The 15,722-nt window shown below is 55.6% G+C and overlaps 1 protein-coding gene across 2 annotated transcripts in view; it reads left to right on the top strand.

Annotated features, from left to right (window-relative positions):
• Positions 1–14,664: 14,664 nt before the first annotated feature.
• Positions 14,665–15,722, top strand: part of TMPRSS6 (transmembrane protease, serine 6) — a 35,513-nt gene continuing 34,455 nt past the window's right edge. For both annotated transcript variants that reach the window (XM_008056509.1, XM_021711585.1), the window contains exon 1: positions 14,665–14,926. In XM_008056509.1, coding sequence (XP_008054700.1) covers positions 14,731–14,926 — 196 coding nt within the window. In that variant the 5' untranslated portion in view covers positions 14,665–14,730. The remainder of the gene's footprint in view (positions 14,927–15,722) is intronic.

The raw sequence follows: 15,722 nt of genomic DNA, 5'->3' as shown, positions 1-15,722 counted from the left end.
GGTGACCATGGAGGACACAGACAAGTAAACCGGCAGTCACAGCCCTCCCGCGTTGAGGGAGAAAACGAACCTGGTCCCATTCGAACAAGCTTTATTGGGAAATGCCGATGGGGTGTTCCAACACGGGGAGGGAGGGGAGGTGTTGTGTAGGGCTTTAGCAAGGGGGCCCTGCCAGAGTTCAGCTCATTTTGGAAATGGTTTGTGGAGGATGATTCTTGGAAGTGGGAAGAATTGTTCATTCATTCATTCTTCAATCCCTTAACACAAATATATGTGTGAGACTCAGTGCCAGACACTGGGGGTGCAGCATTGGACAGAACCTCCTCCCCCCTGCCCTTACGGGCCTTGGAGTCTCCTTGAGTCAGTGTGGTATGGTGGTCACAGCTCTAATTCTGGAGCCTGGTGGCCTAGGTTAAGTCCTAGTTCTGAAGCCTACCAGCTGTGACCTTGGGCAAATACCTTAGCTTCTGTCTGTTTCAGGTCTCTCATCTGTAAAAGTGGGGAATACCAAGACTGCTGTGAGGATGGAAGAAGTAAAAGCATGTAAAGCACTTACAGGAGAAAAGCTGGTTATGGGAGAGACGGGAACAGGGCTGTGACCTGGCAACCCCGGGCTGCAGGTGTGGACGCCGCTGGCTGGCCGCAGGCCTCCCGGATATTCTGTGGCTGTCTTGATCATACTGTTTGGGGCAGGGGTGAACTGGACACCACTGCAGACTGGGATCCATCGCCACCCTCTTGCCCTTTCCAATCTCCTGCTCCTGACAGTTCATCTCCCCAAGCACCTGAATGAGTCTCGGGGGATTCTAGGGCATGTGACAAATTCTAAAGGAACACTATGGGGTCTTCCTCCCACTTCTCAGATGCAGCCATGTTAGCGGCCACCAGTCTAGTCCAAGGCCAAGGGTGTCATATCCCTCCCAGGTCTGTTCCACTGGAACATTAGTCTCCTCATCTGTAAAATGGAGACTCTGCCTCACCTCTGAGTGCCTTTCGGCTGAATGTTCTGTGGCCTCTGGAAGGATGGGGAGGGACCCTGCTCATTCTGGTTAAAAGTACCCAGCAACTTTGTCATTAGCATCTTTCCCTGACCTCGGGTCAACTTTAAATGCCCTGGGCAGGTTATTAATGTTATATGTTTGGTAGCCCGCTCTGTGCCAGATCGGTCACTCATTCATTCTAATCTATTGAACTCCTACTATGTGCACCAGACTGTTCAAATCGGACATTTAGATTTGAAGGAAATGGGATTGCTTGGAGAGGAGGGGCTCTGATTGCAACATTTTAAGAAAAAAAAAAATCTGCCAAGTTTGGTGGCTCATACCTGTAATCCAAGCTCTTTGGGAGAACAATGCAAGAAGATTTCCTGAGCCCAGGAGTTTGAGACCAGTCTGGGCTCAGAAAATTAGCTGGGCGTGATGGTGCACAGCTGTAGTCCCTGCTTCTTGGAAGGCTGAGCCAGAAGGATCGCCTGAGCCCAGCAGGTCGAGGCTTCGGTGACCGTGATCATGCCACTGCACTCCAGCCTGGGCGACAGAGTGAGACTCTGACTCAAAAAAATAGAAAATAGAAATTTTGTGTTCTTTGGGAGTTTTTAGGGACCCTCTGCCCAAGGCCTTATGTGTATAGAAATGCTACTGTTCTCTTATTTTATTTTTATAACTCATTTTGGGGTGGTATACTGGGAAGGGACCAGACTGGGAATCAAGTCCCTTGGGTCCCAGTCCCAAGCTTGTCTCCGCCTTGCTGTGTGAACTTGGGTAGTCTCCGGCTCCTCTCTGATCTTGGTTCCCCCACCATCTGTTCTGGGAGCCCCTCCTGCTGGGATCCCACGGTGGAGGAGAAGGTCAGGCTGAGTGACACACACAGAGTTTCCATTCTGCGTCCCCGATGTGGCTTGAGGTGGTGCCTCTCAAACCCCAAACCCCTCCTCAGTACGCGCACACCAACCGCCTGTCTGGGAAAGCAGTGAGGGAGCAGATCAGGGGCCTGGTGAGTTCATCCCAGTGGTACCTTCAGAGAGAGGCTAGAGGCCAGGACCCAGGGCTGGGATGGAAAGGTGAGGGTTCAGAAGTGATGCGGGGGGCAGGCGGGGCACAGAGACAGCAGAGGGTGGCGTGGGAAAGCATGCCTCTGAAGCCACAGAGAGTCCGGGTTTGAATCCAGTTCCCAGCACTCCCTGGCTGTGTGACATTTAACGAATCACACTGCTCTCTGAGCCTCCACTTTCTCACCTGCAAAATGGGGTGAAGTGACGATCTTTCTTGTTGGGCCCGAGGCCTGTCCCAGGTCTGGTTAGCTGCCATGGAGTCTTATGGCCTGGAGGCTCCTTAGGGCCCTTGAATTCCTGTACAGATGGAAGAAGGCTGGTCACCGAGGCGGTGACCCCGAGAGGTCTCACACTTGAATCAGTGGCAGGCCATCCTGATGGATTCCTGTTCCTCGAAGCACCTAGGGAGGATCCCTGAGTATTGCGGAGGGCCCTGTCCTCTGGGTGCTGTGAGACTCGGTGGGGGGAGGACGGGAAGGATGTGCCTGTGGCCAGGTGCCTGCCATCTGTCCCACTTTCCATCTCCCCAGACTGGAGAGAAGACCATGAGGTGACGGAGGCAGAGACTGAAGTGATGCTGCCACAACTCAAGGGGCCCCAGGGATCACCAGCAAAGCTAGAAAGAAGCCAGCAAGGACCCCCTGGAGCTGTCAGAGAGCGTGTGGCCCTGCTCACACCTTGATTTGGGGGATGTGGCCTCTGGAACTGGGAGAGGATGAGCGTCTGCTGTTTTAATCACCTCGCTGGTGGCATGTTGCTGCGGCAGCCCTAGAAAGCGAATGTCACGCCCCCACCCCCTCCAGCCAGGAGGAGCTCCATGCTTGCAGACACCTGTCTAGACAACATCGGGCTGGGGCACTGGGAGCCCACCCCCTCACCTCCTTACCACAGCCCTGGGCCTCCTCAGAGATTTCAGAGGAAGCTCAGATCAGCCGAGTCTCCTCAGGGTGGGCTGGGCTCTCCCCAATCCAGGTACTGAGATGGTTTCCTACAGTAGCCGCCTTGCTCTGAGACCTGGCTGACCCGCAGGACAGGCTGACCAGGAGGGGGTGGCAGCTGTCCTTTTGTCTCCCAATCTGATTCCCTCTCCCCACTCAGATACTACACCCCCAAGCTGTGAAGCGACTTTATTTGGAAATGAACTTGCAGATGGAAGCAAGTTAAAATGAGGACATACTGCACCAGGGTGGACCCTACACCCAGTAGGACAGACATCTTTATAAAATGAGGGAATCCGGACACCTCGATGCAGACACACAGGGAGGAAGGCCATGGGACCACAGCTGAGGCTGGAGTGACACACCTCTATGCCAAGGACACCAAGGCCTGCCAAAGCCACTGGCAGCTAGGAAGAGGCGTGGGGAGTGAGGGGTCTTTCTGGGAGTCTTCAGGGAGAGAATGAGCCTGCCCACACTTTGACTTCAGATGTCTGAGCTCCAGAACTGTGAGAGAATACCAATCTGTTGTTTCAGGGCACCCTGTTTGTGGGAATCTGCTGTGGCCCCAGGAAACTGAGGCACTCTCTATCAAAGAAACCAGGCTGGCGTCCCTGCTGCACCTGCAGTGGGCTGCAGGGCCTGGGGCAAGTCAGCTTGTCCTCTCAGAACCTCAGTCTCCTCTTTTAAATGGAGACACATCCCCTCCTGGAAGCCTGGCCTGGAGGCATCGCTGTGATGGACTGTGTGTGTGAAGGGCCGGTGCTCAACATCCTCGCTGCGTCACCATCAAAGGGTTTGATAGTTACCGGCATTTGTTCACTCAACAGTTTTATTCCTCCGGTATGCCTGGCACAGTTCTGGGCTGGCATCCACCAGAGGGTGAGACACAAGGCCCCGTATTCGCAGGGCTCACAGGCTAAATGGGGTGGAGGAGGGAGGGAGAGGAACCAGCAAACCACTAAACTGGGTAATTTCCGAGAATGAGTGCTGTGAGTGGAGGGGGTTGTACCTGAGGGCTGGGCTGCTGGCATTCTTGCTTCCAGAACTTTCCTTGAGCTCAGACAGGGCCACCCCAACCCCACTGTACCTGACCTTCTGCCATTATTCTACTCCATGGCCTCAGACATCCCGTTGCCTGGAGGCTTGGGATTTTATTTTATTTTTTATTATTATTATTTTTTCTTGATTGCAAACCTCTAGGACTGAGCTCATCTTTTATGCCTTTATCTTCTCACTGTCCACCCCTACACCTTTTAAAAGATGGTAACAAGTAGTTATTGGTCACCAAGGACTTATTATACATGTCGCCTTAATTCGCCACCATGACCTTGAAAGGTAGAGAGAGTTACCCTCTTTTTATAGAAATGAAGAGATGGAAGGCAATGTAACTAGTCTCCAGTTAGCTCTTAAGTAACACATATGGGATCCAAACACAGGTTTGCCACTAAATGAGTGATTTTCAAGCTGTGGTGGAGGCTTGGGATTTTTTAAATGCAGATATCTGGTTCTTCGGTCTCCTCAGTGGACAATGAGTGAGCACCTGCTGTGTGGAAGGCCTTGGGGGGAAGCTGAGCTCTCCCACAGGCACGGCAGGGCGACTGCCCAGCACCAGCTCAGTGGGCACTGCAAGCCTTGGCTTAACAAGGCCCACAGACTGGGGGCTTGGACAGCAGAAATGTCTTGTCCTGGTTCCGGAAGCTGGAAGTCCAAGGTCCAGGTGTGGCAGGGTTGGCTCTTTCTGAGAAAGGATCCATTCCAGGCCTCTCTAGTGCCCGGCGTTGTGCTGGCCATCTTGTAGAAGCATACCCCACTGACTGCCTTCACCTCCACGTGGTATGTGTCTCTGTCTCCAGGTGCCCCCTTTTTACGAGGACACCAGTTGCTGGATGAGGGGCCAACCCTATATCTTCCCTCAACAACCCAGCTTTATCATCCCCATTCCACAGGCCATGAGACATCCGCCTGGGGACGTCTGGCAGGGACTGGGATTTCGGCTGGGTGGTCACTCTGCAGCTCCCAGCTGGATCTTTGTCACCTGAGTGTGGTGGGCACACCAAAGCCTGTCACTACCCTGTCCTGCGAGATCAGGCCTGCCGTGCCCCCTCCGACCCAGCCCCCAAGTCTCACTTTACCAGGCCTCCAGGCCACTCAAGGAGGCTAAGGCTGAAAGTTTGCATGAAATGCAGATTCCCAGGAAGCAGCAAGGCCTCCATCCCTGTCTGTGTGTGAGCATGTCCCTCTGCTACAGGGAAGAGTCTTCAGCTCACATGCTTAACCTTGTTGGCAGAAGGAAGCCCTGACCCAGTGACAGGCTGCCCCACCCATCCATGGCACCCTGAGACCCTTGTCTGGGCTTTCAAACATCTCCCCCAGCTTTTGCTGCTGCCGCCCCCAAGGCCAGCCCCTCCCCGCAGGCTGTGGCTGGTCGATGGCCGGGCAGGTGTCAGGTCCAGAGGACATGGATTGCACAAGATTTCTGCCGTTCAGACTGTCCAACTACCGGCCTGCCCAGGCAGGGACCTGGGCCTCTTGGCCTTCCAAAGGCCAGGGTGGGGTACGGAACAGAGCTCGAGCATCTTTACCACAGCCCTGTATATCACCCCTGCGCCCATCCCATACTCTTGTGCCTTGGAAAATTTGCCGGACAGGTGGGGGCCTGGGAAGAGAGGAGGCTGGAGGGAGGTGGGATACCTGCGAGGATTGGGGCATGGACAGTGGGGCAAGGCTGTGGTCATCTGTCACAGGTCAGGGTTAAACCCACAGGCAGGGCAGGGTCCCAGGCAGGGCTTAGGACAGGTGAGGGAAGTTGCCTCCCAGAACCCAAATCGGCCCCCAGCCACCCTCCTGCCTCCTGGGGTTGATGCTGTGCTGAGCTTCTGCCCAGATGCCAAGGGCAGGGCCTTCACTCCTCAGGACACACGGGCACCCACACGACATGTCCAGGGATGCCAGGTCCCGAGAGCACACACCAGAGAGCGCAGGCATGTGTGAGTGTGTGACACGCATCGGGGCCATGCAGGGAGGTGCTGCACACATGTGGCCTGTCCAGCCCTGGTCTTCAGTACATGCCACCTGACCCTGACATGCCAGGATGTCACTGTGTGACCCGGAGGACAAACTGCTGGGCACTCCCATCAATGCTGGACCTGTGTACATGCCCTTTCCCAATGCCATTGGTCAGGGAGGGGCGTATTTTCTGCACATAACAGATGGAGAAGTGCAGCTCAGAAGAGCAGGGAAACTCCTCAGGGTCCCACCTGCAGGGTTGGCCAGGCTGGGGTGAGGACCCCACAGGCCCACAGCGGGCAACGGTCCCCAGGCCCATGGCACCCCACGGAGCGTGCCGATGGCCCTGCCCTGCCATGGCACGCACCTCACTGTACACACTGCTTACATGCCACACACACGCCTCACACTCCACACACACCTCTTACACTCCACACATACCTCACACTCCACACACTTCACACCTTACACACACCTCACATTCCACCACACACTTCACACCCCCCACACTTCACACTCCACACACCTTACGCTCCACACACACCTCACACTCCACACATTGCATAGCACACACCTCACACTCCACCACCACACTTCACACCCCACACACTTCACACTCTAACATACCTCACGCTCCACACACACCTCACACCCCACACGCCTCTCACACTCCACACACTTCACACGCCATACGTTTCACACCACATGCTCTACACACCTCACACTCCACATACCTCTCACACTTTACACAACCCATGCTGCACACATGCCTCACACTCCACACACATCTCAAAGTCTACACATGGTTCACATTCTCCACACACACCTCATGCTGTACACACACCTCATGCTCCACACACACATACCGCCCTGCTGTAAGCATGCACACACACACTCATACACACACACTTGCACACTCCTCTCATGCTGTACACACACCTCCCCCCACACACCCCACGTCATACCACACATACCTCAAACACACACACCTTACATTGTACACGCCCCAGCCCCACACTGCACACACACAGTCCACAGACACTCACACACCCCACTTCACCCCACACACATTTTTTTTGAGTTGGAATCTCACTCTGTGACCTAGGCTGGAGTGCAGTGGCACACTCATGGCCACCACAGCCTCAATCTGTCCAGTCTTCCAAGTAGCTGGAACTACAGGCATGCACCACCACACCGGCTAAATATTTATTTATTTATTGTAGAGATGAGGTCTTACCATGCTGCGCAGGCTGGTCTCGAACCTGTGGGCTCAGGCAATCCTCTCGCATCTGCCTCCCAAAGTGCTGGGATTACAGGTGTTAGCCACCGAGGCTGACCTGCCTACACACATTTTATACTCCACACACACCCCCTGCACTCTACATACACAAATTCCACACATACATAGTCTACACACGCATGTACATTTTACACTCACATACACACACTCTAGGACCATGTGTCCAAAGCACACAGGGTTTCAGGTGTGCACACCACATTCTGGCCCCAGGACACACACTCACTGAAAAAGTCAACCCCTTACTGAGACAAACCCCTGCCAGCCCATGCACACCCCAGGAAACCCTGGTTTCCACCATGCACTAGAACAACAACGAAAGCCACCCTTGAATTTATGTTATCTAGTAATCACATTAAAAGATACAAAAAAGGGCATGGTGGTGCATACCTATAGTCCCAGCTACATGGGAGGCTGGGGCAGGAGGATCAATTGAACCCAAGAGTTCAAGACTAGCCTGGGCAACAGAGCGAGACTCCATCTCTTAAAAAAAGAGGAGGGCAAAAAAGGGGTCGAATTAATTTAATTAAAAAAATTTTTTTTTTTGAGTTGGAGTCTCACTCCGTCGCCAAGGCTGGAGTGCAGTGGCACACTCGTGGCCACACCAGCATCGACCTGCTTGGCTCTGGCAATCCTTCCACCTCAGCCTTCCAAGTAGCCAGAACTACAGGCACGTGCTACTGCGCCCAGCTAATTTATTTATTTATTTATTGTAGAGCCGAGGTCTCACCAAGTTGCATGGGCTGGTCTCGAATCCACAGGCTCAGGCAATCCACTCTCCTCATCCTCCCAAAGTGCTGGGATTACAGGCTGAGCCACTGACCTTGGCTGAAATTATTTTTATTTAACCCAAGATAACCAGAATGTTATTATTTTAACATGCACTCAATAAAAAAATACATTATGGGATAGTTTACATCCTTTTTTTTACTTGGTCTTGGAGATCTGGCACATCACACACACACACACACACACACACACACACACACACACGCTTGCAAACTCTTTTCAGACTGGCCATGCCCCAAGGGCTCCAGACCCACAGGGGGCCATGGTGCCCCCACGGACAGTGCAGTTCTGTAGAATGAAGTAGGAATTCAAATAATCCCCAGCTACACAGAAAATGCCATCCATCCCACCTAGCTCCTCATTTTCCTCTCCTGTCTCCAGGGTCACGGGCCCAATCTCGGTTCTTCTCTGGGGCCCATGGTTCCTCTGGCCTCACCTGTCCAGGTGAGCAGACCAGGCTGAGCCCAGGCCCTCACCTGCAGAGCCTCCACACAGCCCCACATCCTTGCCTCTGCCCCTGCCCCATGTGCCTAGGGACCAGGCTGGAACCAGGTGGGGATGTCACCCAGCAACGGCCCCGGGGGAGAGCTCAGATCTCCCTCACCTGCCTGCCAGCCCCCAGGGTGCCCACGTGGTGGGATGGGCGGAGCGAAATGGCCTGTCTCCTGCCTTGGGCCTGTTTACCTGTGCTCAGTCACAGTGCCTTCCCAGACCCAGCTGGAGGCCCATGGAGCCTGGGGCCACAGGCCACAGGGGACAAGGGCCAGAGGCCCCAGCCATGGCTCTGGGCCATTGATCCGGCACAGGCCAGCCGGGTGGGGGTGGGGAGACCTTGGCCTGGACAAACAGAGGCTCCTGAGGCCTACGTGCAGGCCTGGCACCCACCTGCCACTCCCAAAGGTAAGCGGGGCCTCCAGGACAGGGGGCTAGGATCTGACAGGCCTAGTGACGGTGTCCACTCAGAGAGCCGGGCCTGGCTCCCTGGGTCCTGAATTATAGACTGCTAGCAGGTCAGGTCTGCAGGGCCTCACTGGCCAGAGAGTGACCAGTGAGCAGGAGGTGAGTGGTCCAAGGAGCTGGGGCTAGGGAGGACGGAGTAGAGTGAGACCAGGTGTGAGCAGGCCTGGGGCAGTGAGCAGACTGGGTGGCCCAGGCTTCAGGTGGGCAGGATGGGGAGGGGAGACCTGATTTCTGACTGACCACCCTGTCCCCACCTCACAGGGCTGGACGTGCCACCCCCGCACACCCAAGTACTTCACCTGGACCTTCTGGTGTGGGAGGCAGGCCCAAAGCCCTATACCACGCCCTTGTACTGACCCAGCAGAGACCTAGGTTCACAGGCCCAGAGTTGCTGTGTGTGTGTGGTGGGGGGCGGTGGTAAGGACATGCATCTGTGAGTTTGTGTGTCAAGAATAGATGTGTGTCTCTAAACGTGTCTCCATCTGTGCATGTCTGTGTGAGTTTGTGAGTGTGTTTACATGTGTGTGGAAGGGACTCCCACCCAGTCCCCCACACACTCAGGACTCTAGGCTCTAATGGCCTCTCTGAAAGGGGTCTCTCATGTTCTTAGGTGAGAATCTCTGCTCCACTCTACCCTGAGTGGCCTCCTGTAAGTTATTTTATCTCTCTGTACCTCAGTCTCCCCAACCACTAAATAAAGTCAGCAAAGCAGCTGGGCACAGTGGCTCATGCCTGTAATCCTAACACTTTGGGAGGCCAAGGTAGGAGGATCGCTTGAGGTCAGGAGTTCAAGACCAGCCTGAGCAACACAGTGAGACCTCATCTCTATGAAAAATCAAAAAATTAGCTGGGCATGATGGAGCATGCCTATAGTCCCAGCTACTCGGAAGGCTGGGGTAGGAGGATTGCCTGAGCCTGGGAGTTGGAGTCTGCAGCGAGCCATGATGGCACTGCTACACTAAAAAAAAGACAGCAAAGCAAAGCTCGCAGGCTGCTGGCGGCTGCAGTGGAGCATTGTTTGCAGTGCCACCCGGCACAGGGCTGGCACAAAGTAGGTGCTCATAAGTAGCTGGGTCCGGATTTGCATTGCTGGTGCCCAGCCTCCTGCTGGAGGTGGGGGCGGGGGGTAAGGCCCTTCCCCAGTGAGCTCAGCCACCGGTGAGCAGACCGGAGACCCTCCAATGGTCAGGAGGGCAGGAGAGTGTGACAGTCAGGTGCCAGGATGAGATCCTGGATCAGAGAGAATCCCTCAGGCCCTGTGGCAGTTGGGGCACAGTCCCTCCTTCCAGGGAACAAAGAGAATGCCCCTACGGTGAGCTGTGTATCCGTAGGGACAGCCCAGAATGCTTCTGAGTGGCAGCTGCCCCCTCCAGACACTCTGGGAGGGCTGCCAGGAGGAAGCGAGGTCTGAGCTGAGGTGTGAAGGGGCCACCCAGGAGCTGGCCTGATCTGGGAGGCCCAGGCAGAAGGAAGAGTGTGGGAAAGCTTGGTGGTGACTGGGCACACACGGGCTCAAGAGCCTAGGAAGGCCCTGGCTGGCTACCAGCTCTTGGTTCTAAAAGTATGCTACTGTCCCATGGTTAAGATCCATGACCAAGAGAAGCCAGTGTCACTGGTTTGTGCCAAGGAGGCGGAAGAAGACGGCCAGGCACGTGGCCCTTTTGAGCTTTGTGGGGAGGACCTGGCATCTTATTATTTATTTCTTCATTCCTCAGAGTGTCAGTTCCACATCAAGCGCCATGCTGGGATTGTAGCACCTCCGTGAGCGGAAGAAAGCCCTGCTCTTGTGAGGTTACGGCAGGGAGGGGACTGAGGACATACCGGCACATCGTGCCCCTCAGGGCTCACAAAAAAAGGGCGATCAAGAAAAATGCAGCAGAGGGTGGGGAGTGGCCAGGGAGAGTCTGAGAGTGACATTTGAGCAGACTCCCAAGAGGTAACCTGGGCAGCAAGGCAAACCGAAAGCGTTCAGGTAAAGCGAACAGCACGTGCAAAGGCCCTGCGATGGGCGTGTTGGCGGCTCCGCAGGAGCTGGGTGTGGCTGCAGCAGAGGAAGGAAGAAGACAGAAGGACACGCAGGGGCTGCACCACCCACCCTGTCCGGCAGTGTTCTGGGGGCGGAGCTGATTGAGGCTTGTGAGCAGGCCGTGTGGTGGAAATGCCGCTTCAGCCGTCATGTGAGACTTCGTGGGTGGTGGTGGCTGGGTGACTGGCTACTGCAGGGGTCCAGGTGACAGAGGATGGTGGCCTGGACTATGGTGGGAGCCGTGGAGGTGCTGAGAAGGGGTTAGGCTCTGGGGGCACTGGGAGGATCGGCCACAGACTTGGGAACTGGGGAGACATTGTATGAGAGGCAGGAGTGGTGTGGTCGTCTTCACAACTGTCCTCCACCCCATCCTGCTGGGTGGGACACCCAAGAGGTTGGGGATGGGGTCTCGTGCAGTGGCCATGTGCACAGAACCTGGCACCAAGCAGACACATGACATCTCAGTCCTGAGTCTAGGACTCCATGGGCTGACACCATCTCCGCCTGAGCCCCAAGGCTCACGTGTCCTACTTCCTGGAGGCGGCGAGGTGTGGGAGAGGGCACTGTCCCTGGGTCCTGGAAATCTGGCTGCCTTGTTCATTCATTCTTCCACCGATCATTCATTCATGTGGCAGGCTGTGCTGGGGTCTATGGGGAACCCCAGAGGTGAACAAGACCCAGGCCCTGTCTCTCTCACGCAAGCCCCAAAGCCAGGCGTGCTATTGATCTGATCCAGGGCTGCCCAGGGAAGGGATGGCTTAGCTAGCCAGAGCCCTGGAACCTGTTGAGAGGTGGCCTGGAAGGTTTCAGGCAGAGGGTGCGGGCTGCAGGAAGGAGGGACTCAAGGGCCTGCAGGGCCTTGCGCGTGATGGAAATGGCAGTCTCGAGACGGTGGGCAGTGGCCTGGTCGCGAGGGGCTAAGATGCCTTGGCAAGGGGCTTGGATTGAGTGAGCAGAGCCACAAAAGGGACCTGCGCAGGTGAGTGACTGAGCTGGGTGGATAGACATCACCATGGAGCACGCCCTGGAGGAGGGGTCGGGAGGCGGGGAGCCCAGTCCAGAGGCTGCCCTGGAGTTAGGTGAGAAGTGAGAAGGCCCAGGTGAATTACCCCTGCGGCCAGGGCCACGTGGGAGGCGTCTGGGTTTTTACAATGGGTTTCCTGAAGACGGGCTCCTCTGTGATGCTCAGAGTCCGCCCAGATATAGGTGAGGGAGACAAGGTCCCCAGGGAGAAGATCTGGCCTGGAGGACGGGGGGCACAGGCCTCCTGAGCATCCTGTCCTGTGCTGCCTCCTCCAACGATCAGACCTGTGATCAGCTCTGAGCCTCAGTTCCCCTCTCTGTGCACTCTGATGATCTGTGAGGCAGCAGGGTAGAGTGGTCAGGGTGTCCCTCTGAAGACAAACTGCCTGGCTCTGCTGCGGATCAACAGTGTGACCGTGACCAAGTCGCTCAGCCTCTCTGTGTCTCAACCTTCTCATCTGTAAAATAGGAATAATCTGAGAACCTACTCCACAGGGCCTGTGTAAGGCTCGAAATACATGCTGATTGTTATCGCTTCAGTGCCCCCACGATCCCGTGGCTCACAAATATCTCCTTTGTGATTCAGACTCAGGTGTGGCGTCCTCTGGTGGAGGCAAGGGACCTGGGATCAAGAGGGGCTAAGAGTCATCCCCTCACCTGGGCATTCCCCAGTCCAGCCACCACTCAGGACAGAGAGGCAGCTCTGTGCCGGGCACTCGAACTCACTGCGTGCCCCATGCAAAAGTCTCTGGCTCCTGTTCCTTGTCTATTTCTTGTCTGTTTCTTGCCAGGGATGCTGTGGACATTTGGGGAGGTGGGTGGGACTGTCTCCCTCTGGCATGGCAGGACATTTACCATTCCCTGGCCCTGCGAGTAAGTGGAGAGAGTGCCGTGCCCGTGGGGATCCCTTGCATCTGATGGGGGTCATTTGGCAGGGTCACTGCGGCTGGACGCCAGTGACCCTTAGCCGAGAACAATGCCCAAAGGAGGCGCAGGGACCAGGATGGAGGGCCCGGTTCCTTGCATCCATCTAGGTGGGCCTTGAGCCTCATTGAAGCCTCATTGAAGACCCTTGTCAGGAAACCCACTGTGTAAAATCTCAAGAAGCATTCCAAAGGAATGCCCCATCTTCTGGGATGCATTTTATTATTATTATTATTATTATTATTTTGAGTCGAGGCATCATTCTGTCACGCAGGCTGGAGTGCCGTGGCACAACCACGACTCATCACAGCCTCGACCTGCTGGGCTCAGGCAATCCTTCCACGTCAGCCTCTCAAGTAGCTGGGACTACAGGCATGTGCTGCCACGCCCGGCTAATTTTCTTGTAGAGACGTGTTCTTGCTATATTACCTAGGCTGGTCTCAAACTCCTGGACTCAAGCAATGCTCATGCCTCAGCCTTCTTGAGTGGTGGGATGATAGGCATGAGACACCACATCTGGCTGGGATGCATTTTAAAGCCATGTGGCATTCATGGTGTACTAAGAGGAAGTGAGCCTTCTGGTGGCCTGGAACCCTGGGTCTGCTGGGGGTGGGTGAAGGGCTTTTTCTATACCAGGAGAGAACCTGCCTGAAAGGCCAAACACACTCAGATATTTGCTTGGGAGTGTCTGAAGACAGAGCTGCAGATCCAGGGCCTGGAAGGAGTGACAGTTTAATCATGCTGTGTTAATTACCATCTCACTTACAGAAGGCTTCCCAGAGTAGTGGAGAGAGCAGGGAGTCAGATATTCAGGCTCAAGCCTCACTTACTTGCTGCGTGACCTTGGACCAGTGGCTTAGCCTCTCTGGGCTTCAGTTTTTTCACCCATAAAATGTGACTGATAGTGAATGTCAGATATTCAAGTCACATTGCAAAATGAGGCTAGGAAAACCCTAGGCTGAGTGGTCACTAGAACACTCTGGGTCTCAGTTTCCTCATCTGTCCACTGGGTGCAGAACTTGCGGAGTTTAAGTGAGCTACTTAAATGAACTGTACAGGCCAAGCGCCCATGCATGGCAGGCCCGAGAAAGAAGAATGCAGGGGACAACAGCCTTACAGGCCAGGTGAACTGAGAGTTAAATGCAAAATGTCTCCTGAGAGCAAGGAATGGATATTGGTCTTTGTCCACTTCCTCTGCCCCTAGAGACTTGGAGAGGATAGATGGGGCTCTGTGAAGGAGGGCGGGTCCCCAGCCCAACACGGTGCTGGCTCAAGGGATTCTGGGGCAGGGGCTAGGGGCATCGGTTACGTCGGCCTTGCAGGGAGCTCTGTCAACCAGAACCAGCATGGAAGGGAAGCGAGGTGAGAGAAGCTGCCAGAAGCCTATGAATGTCTGTAGCCGTGTCCTCTGCTCCGTCTCGGGGGGCAGGATTCGGGCACTGAAACCTTCCGTGTGTTTTCTGACTGTGGAGGCAAAAGTGGGTTCCGGAGTTGGGCCGAGCCCAGCCCCCCTGCCTGCTCCCTGGCCTCACTGCTCTGAGGCAGCTTCCCTCCTTGGTGGTCGGCTGGGTGTTGGCTGCCAGCCCCTGCCACCTGGTTGGTTGCCCTTCCACTCCAAAAAGCGGGGTGCTGCCTTGAGTGTATGCCCATCGGTGCTCAGCAAAGCTACCGCGCAGACGCCAGGCTGTTCCCAACTCTTGTCTGTCTCCCCACCAGGATGCCCGTGGCCGAGGCCCCCCAGTCGGCTGGCGGGCAAGGTGACGGAGGTGACGGCGAGGAAGCAGAGCCAGAGGGGATGTTCAAGGTCCCGGAGGACTCCAAGAGGAGAGCCCGGCTCTGCCTCCGCCTGGCACCCCTATGGCTGGCCCTGGTGGTGCTGGCTGCCCTGGGGGTGCTGCTCTGGTACTTCCTAGGTAACAGCATGTCCCGGGAGAGGCACCGGGGAGGGACGTGGGTGGCTGTGGCGGGTACAGCAGGACAGACCCAGATTCCAGGCTTCGCAATGCTCAGAGACTCTCAGTGCAACCTTGGGCCAGGAAGTCCTCCCTCTAGTCTCACTCCCATCCTTCTGGGTGGGAGTGCTGCTGGACCTCCTGCCAGGCCCTGTGGCTCAGCTCTGCGCCCCGCTGGGTCAAGCGCCTGCAGCTCCCCCCAGTTGGGGAGGAAGGGCGCTCCCAACAAGCCTAGGGACTAAACACTGCCTCTCCTCGCCTGAGGCTCGGAGCCAGCCAGCCCTGCTGGAGGAGCCCAGAGGTGCCCAGGGAGCCAGGTGCCAATTAGTGCCTCTGCTCACTTGAGTCCTGCCTGGCTGCTCCTCTAGCGTGGGGAACACAGCCCCGTCACCGGTGTCTCCCGGGCCCAGCATGAAAGGAGATGGAGGGAACCCCATACCCAGGCCCCTAATGTGGGCCTCCCTCTCTGATATCACGACCCTTGGGCACCCCCTGGAGCTCCGAGAGCAACTGGCCCACGCTCTGGGCCTGTTCAATCCAGCCTTCCGTTCATTGTCATTGAATAAATTCTCCTGGGCACCTACTGTCTTTCTGTAAAACCAGTGGAGACTGTACCTCATTCTTTTGCTCTTGACAGTGAGGAGTAGTGGGGAAACCTAACTAGACTGTGCCTGTGAAAACGCTCCCTGTACACTGTAGAAGTCTCATTCATTCATTTGTTCATTCATTCATTCAGTGGCAAACACCCCAGAATTGT

Source organism: Carlito syrichta, unplaced genomic scaffold (assembly GCF_000164805.1).
Source record: "Carlito syrichta isolate Samal-C Ts95f unplaced genomic scaffold, Tarsius_syrichta-2.0.1 Scaffold84685, whole genome shotgun sequence".
NCBI classification, from domain to species: domain Eukaryota; kingdom Metazoa; phylum Chordata; class Mammalia; order Primates; family Tarsiidae; genus Carlito; species Carlito syrichta.
Note: the sequence above shows the minus strand (reverse complement) of the source record. Positions and strands in the feature narration are given on the sequence as shown.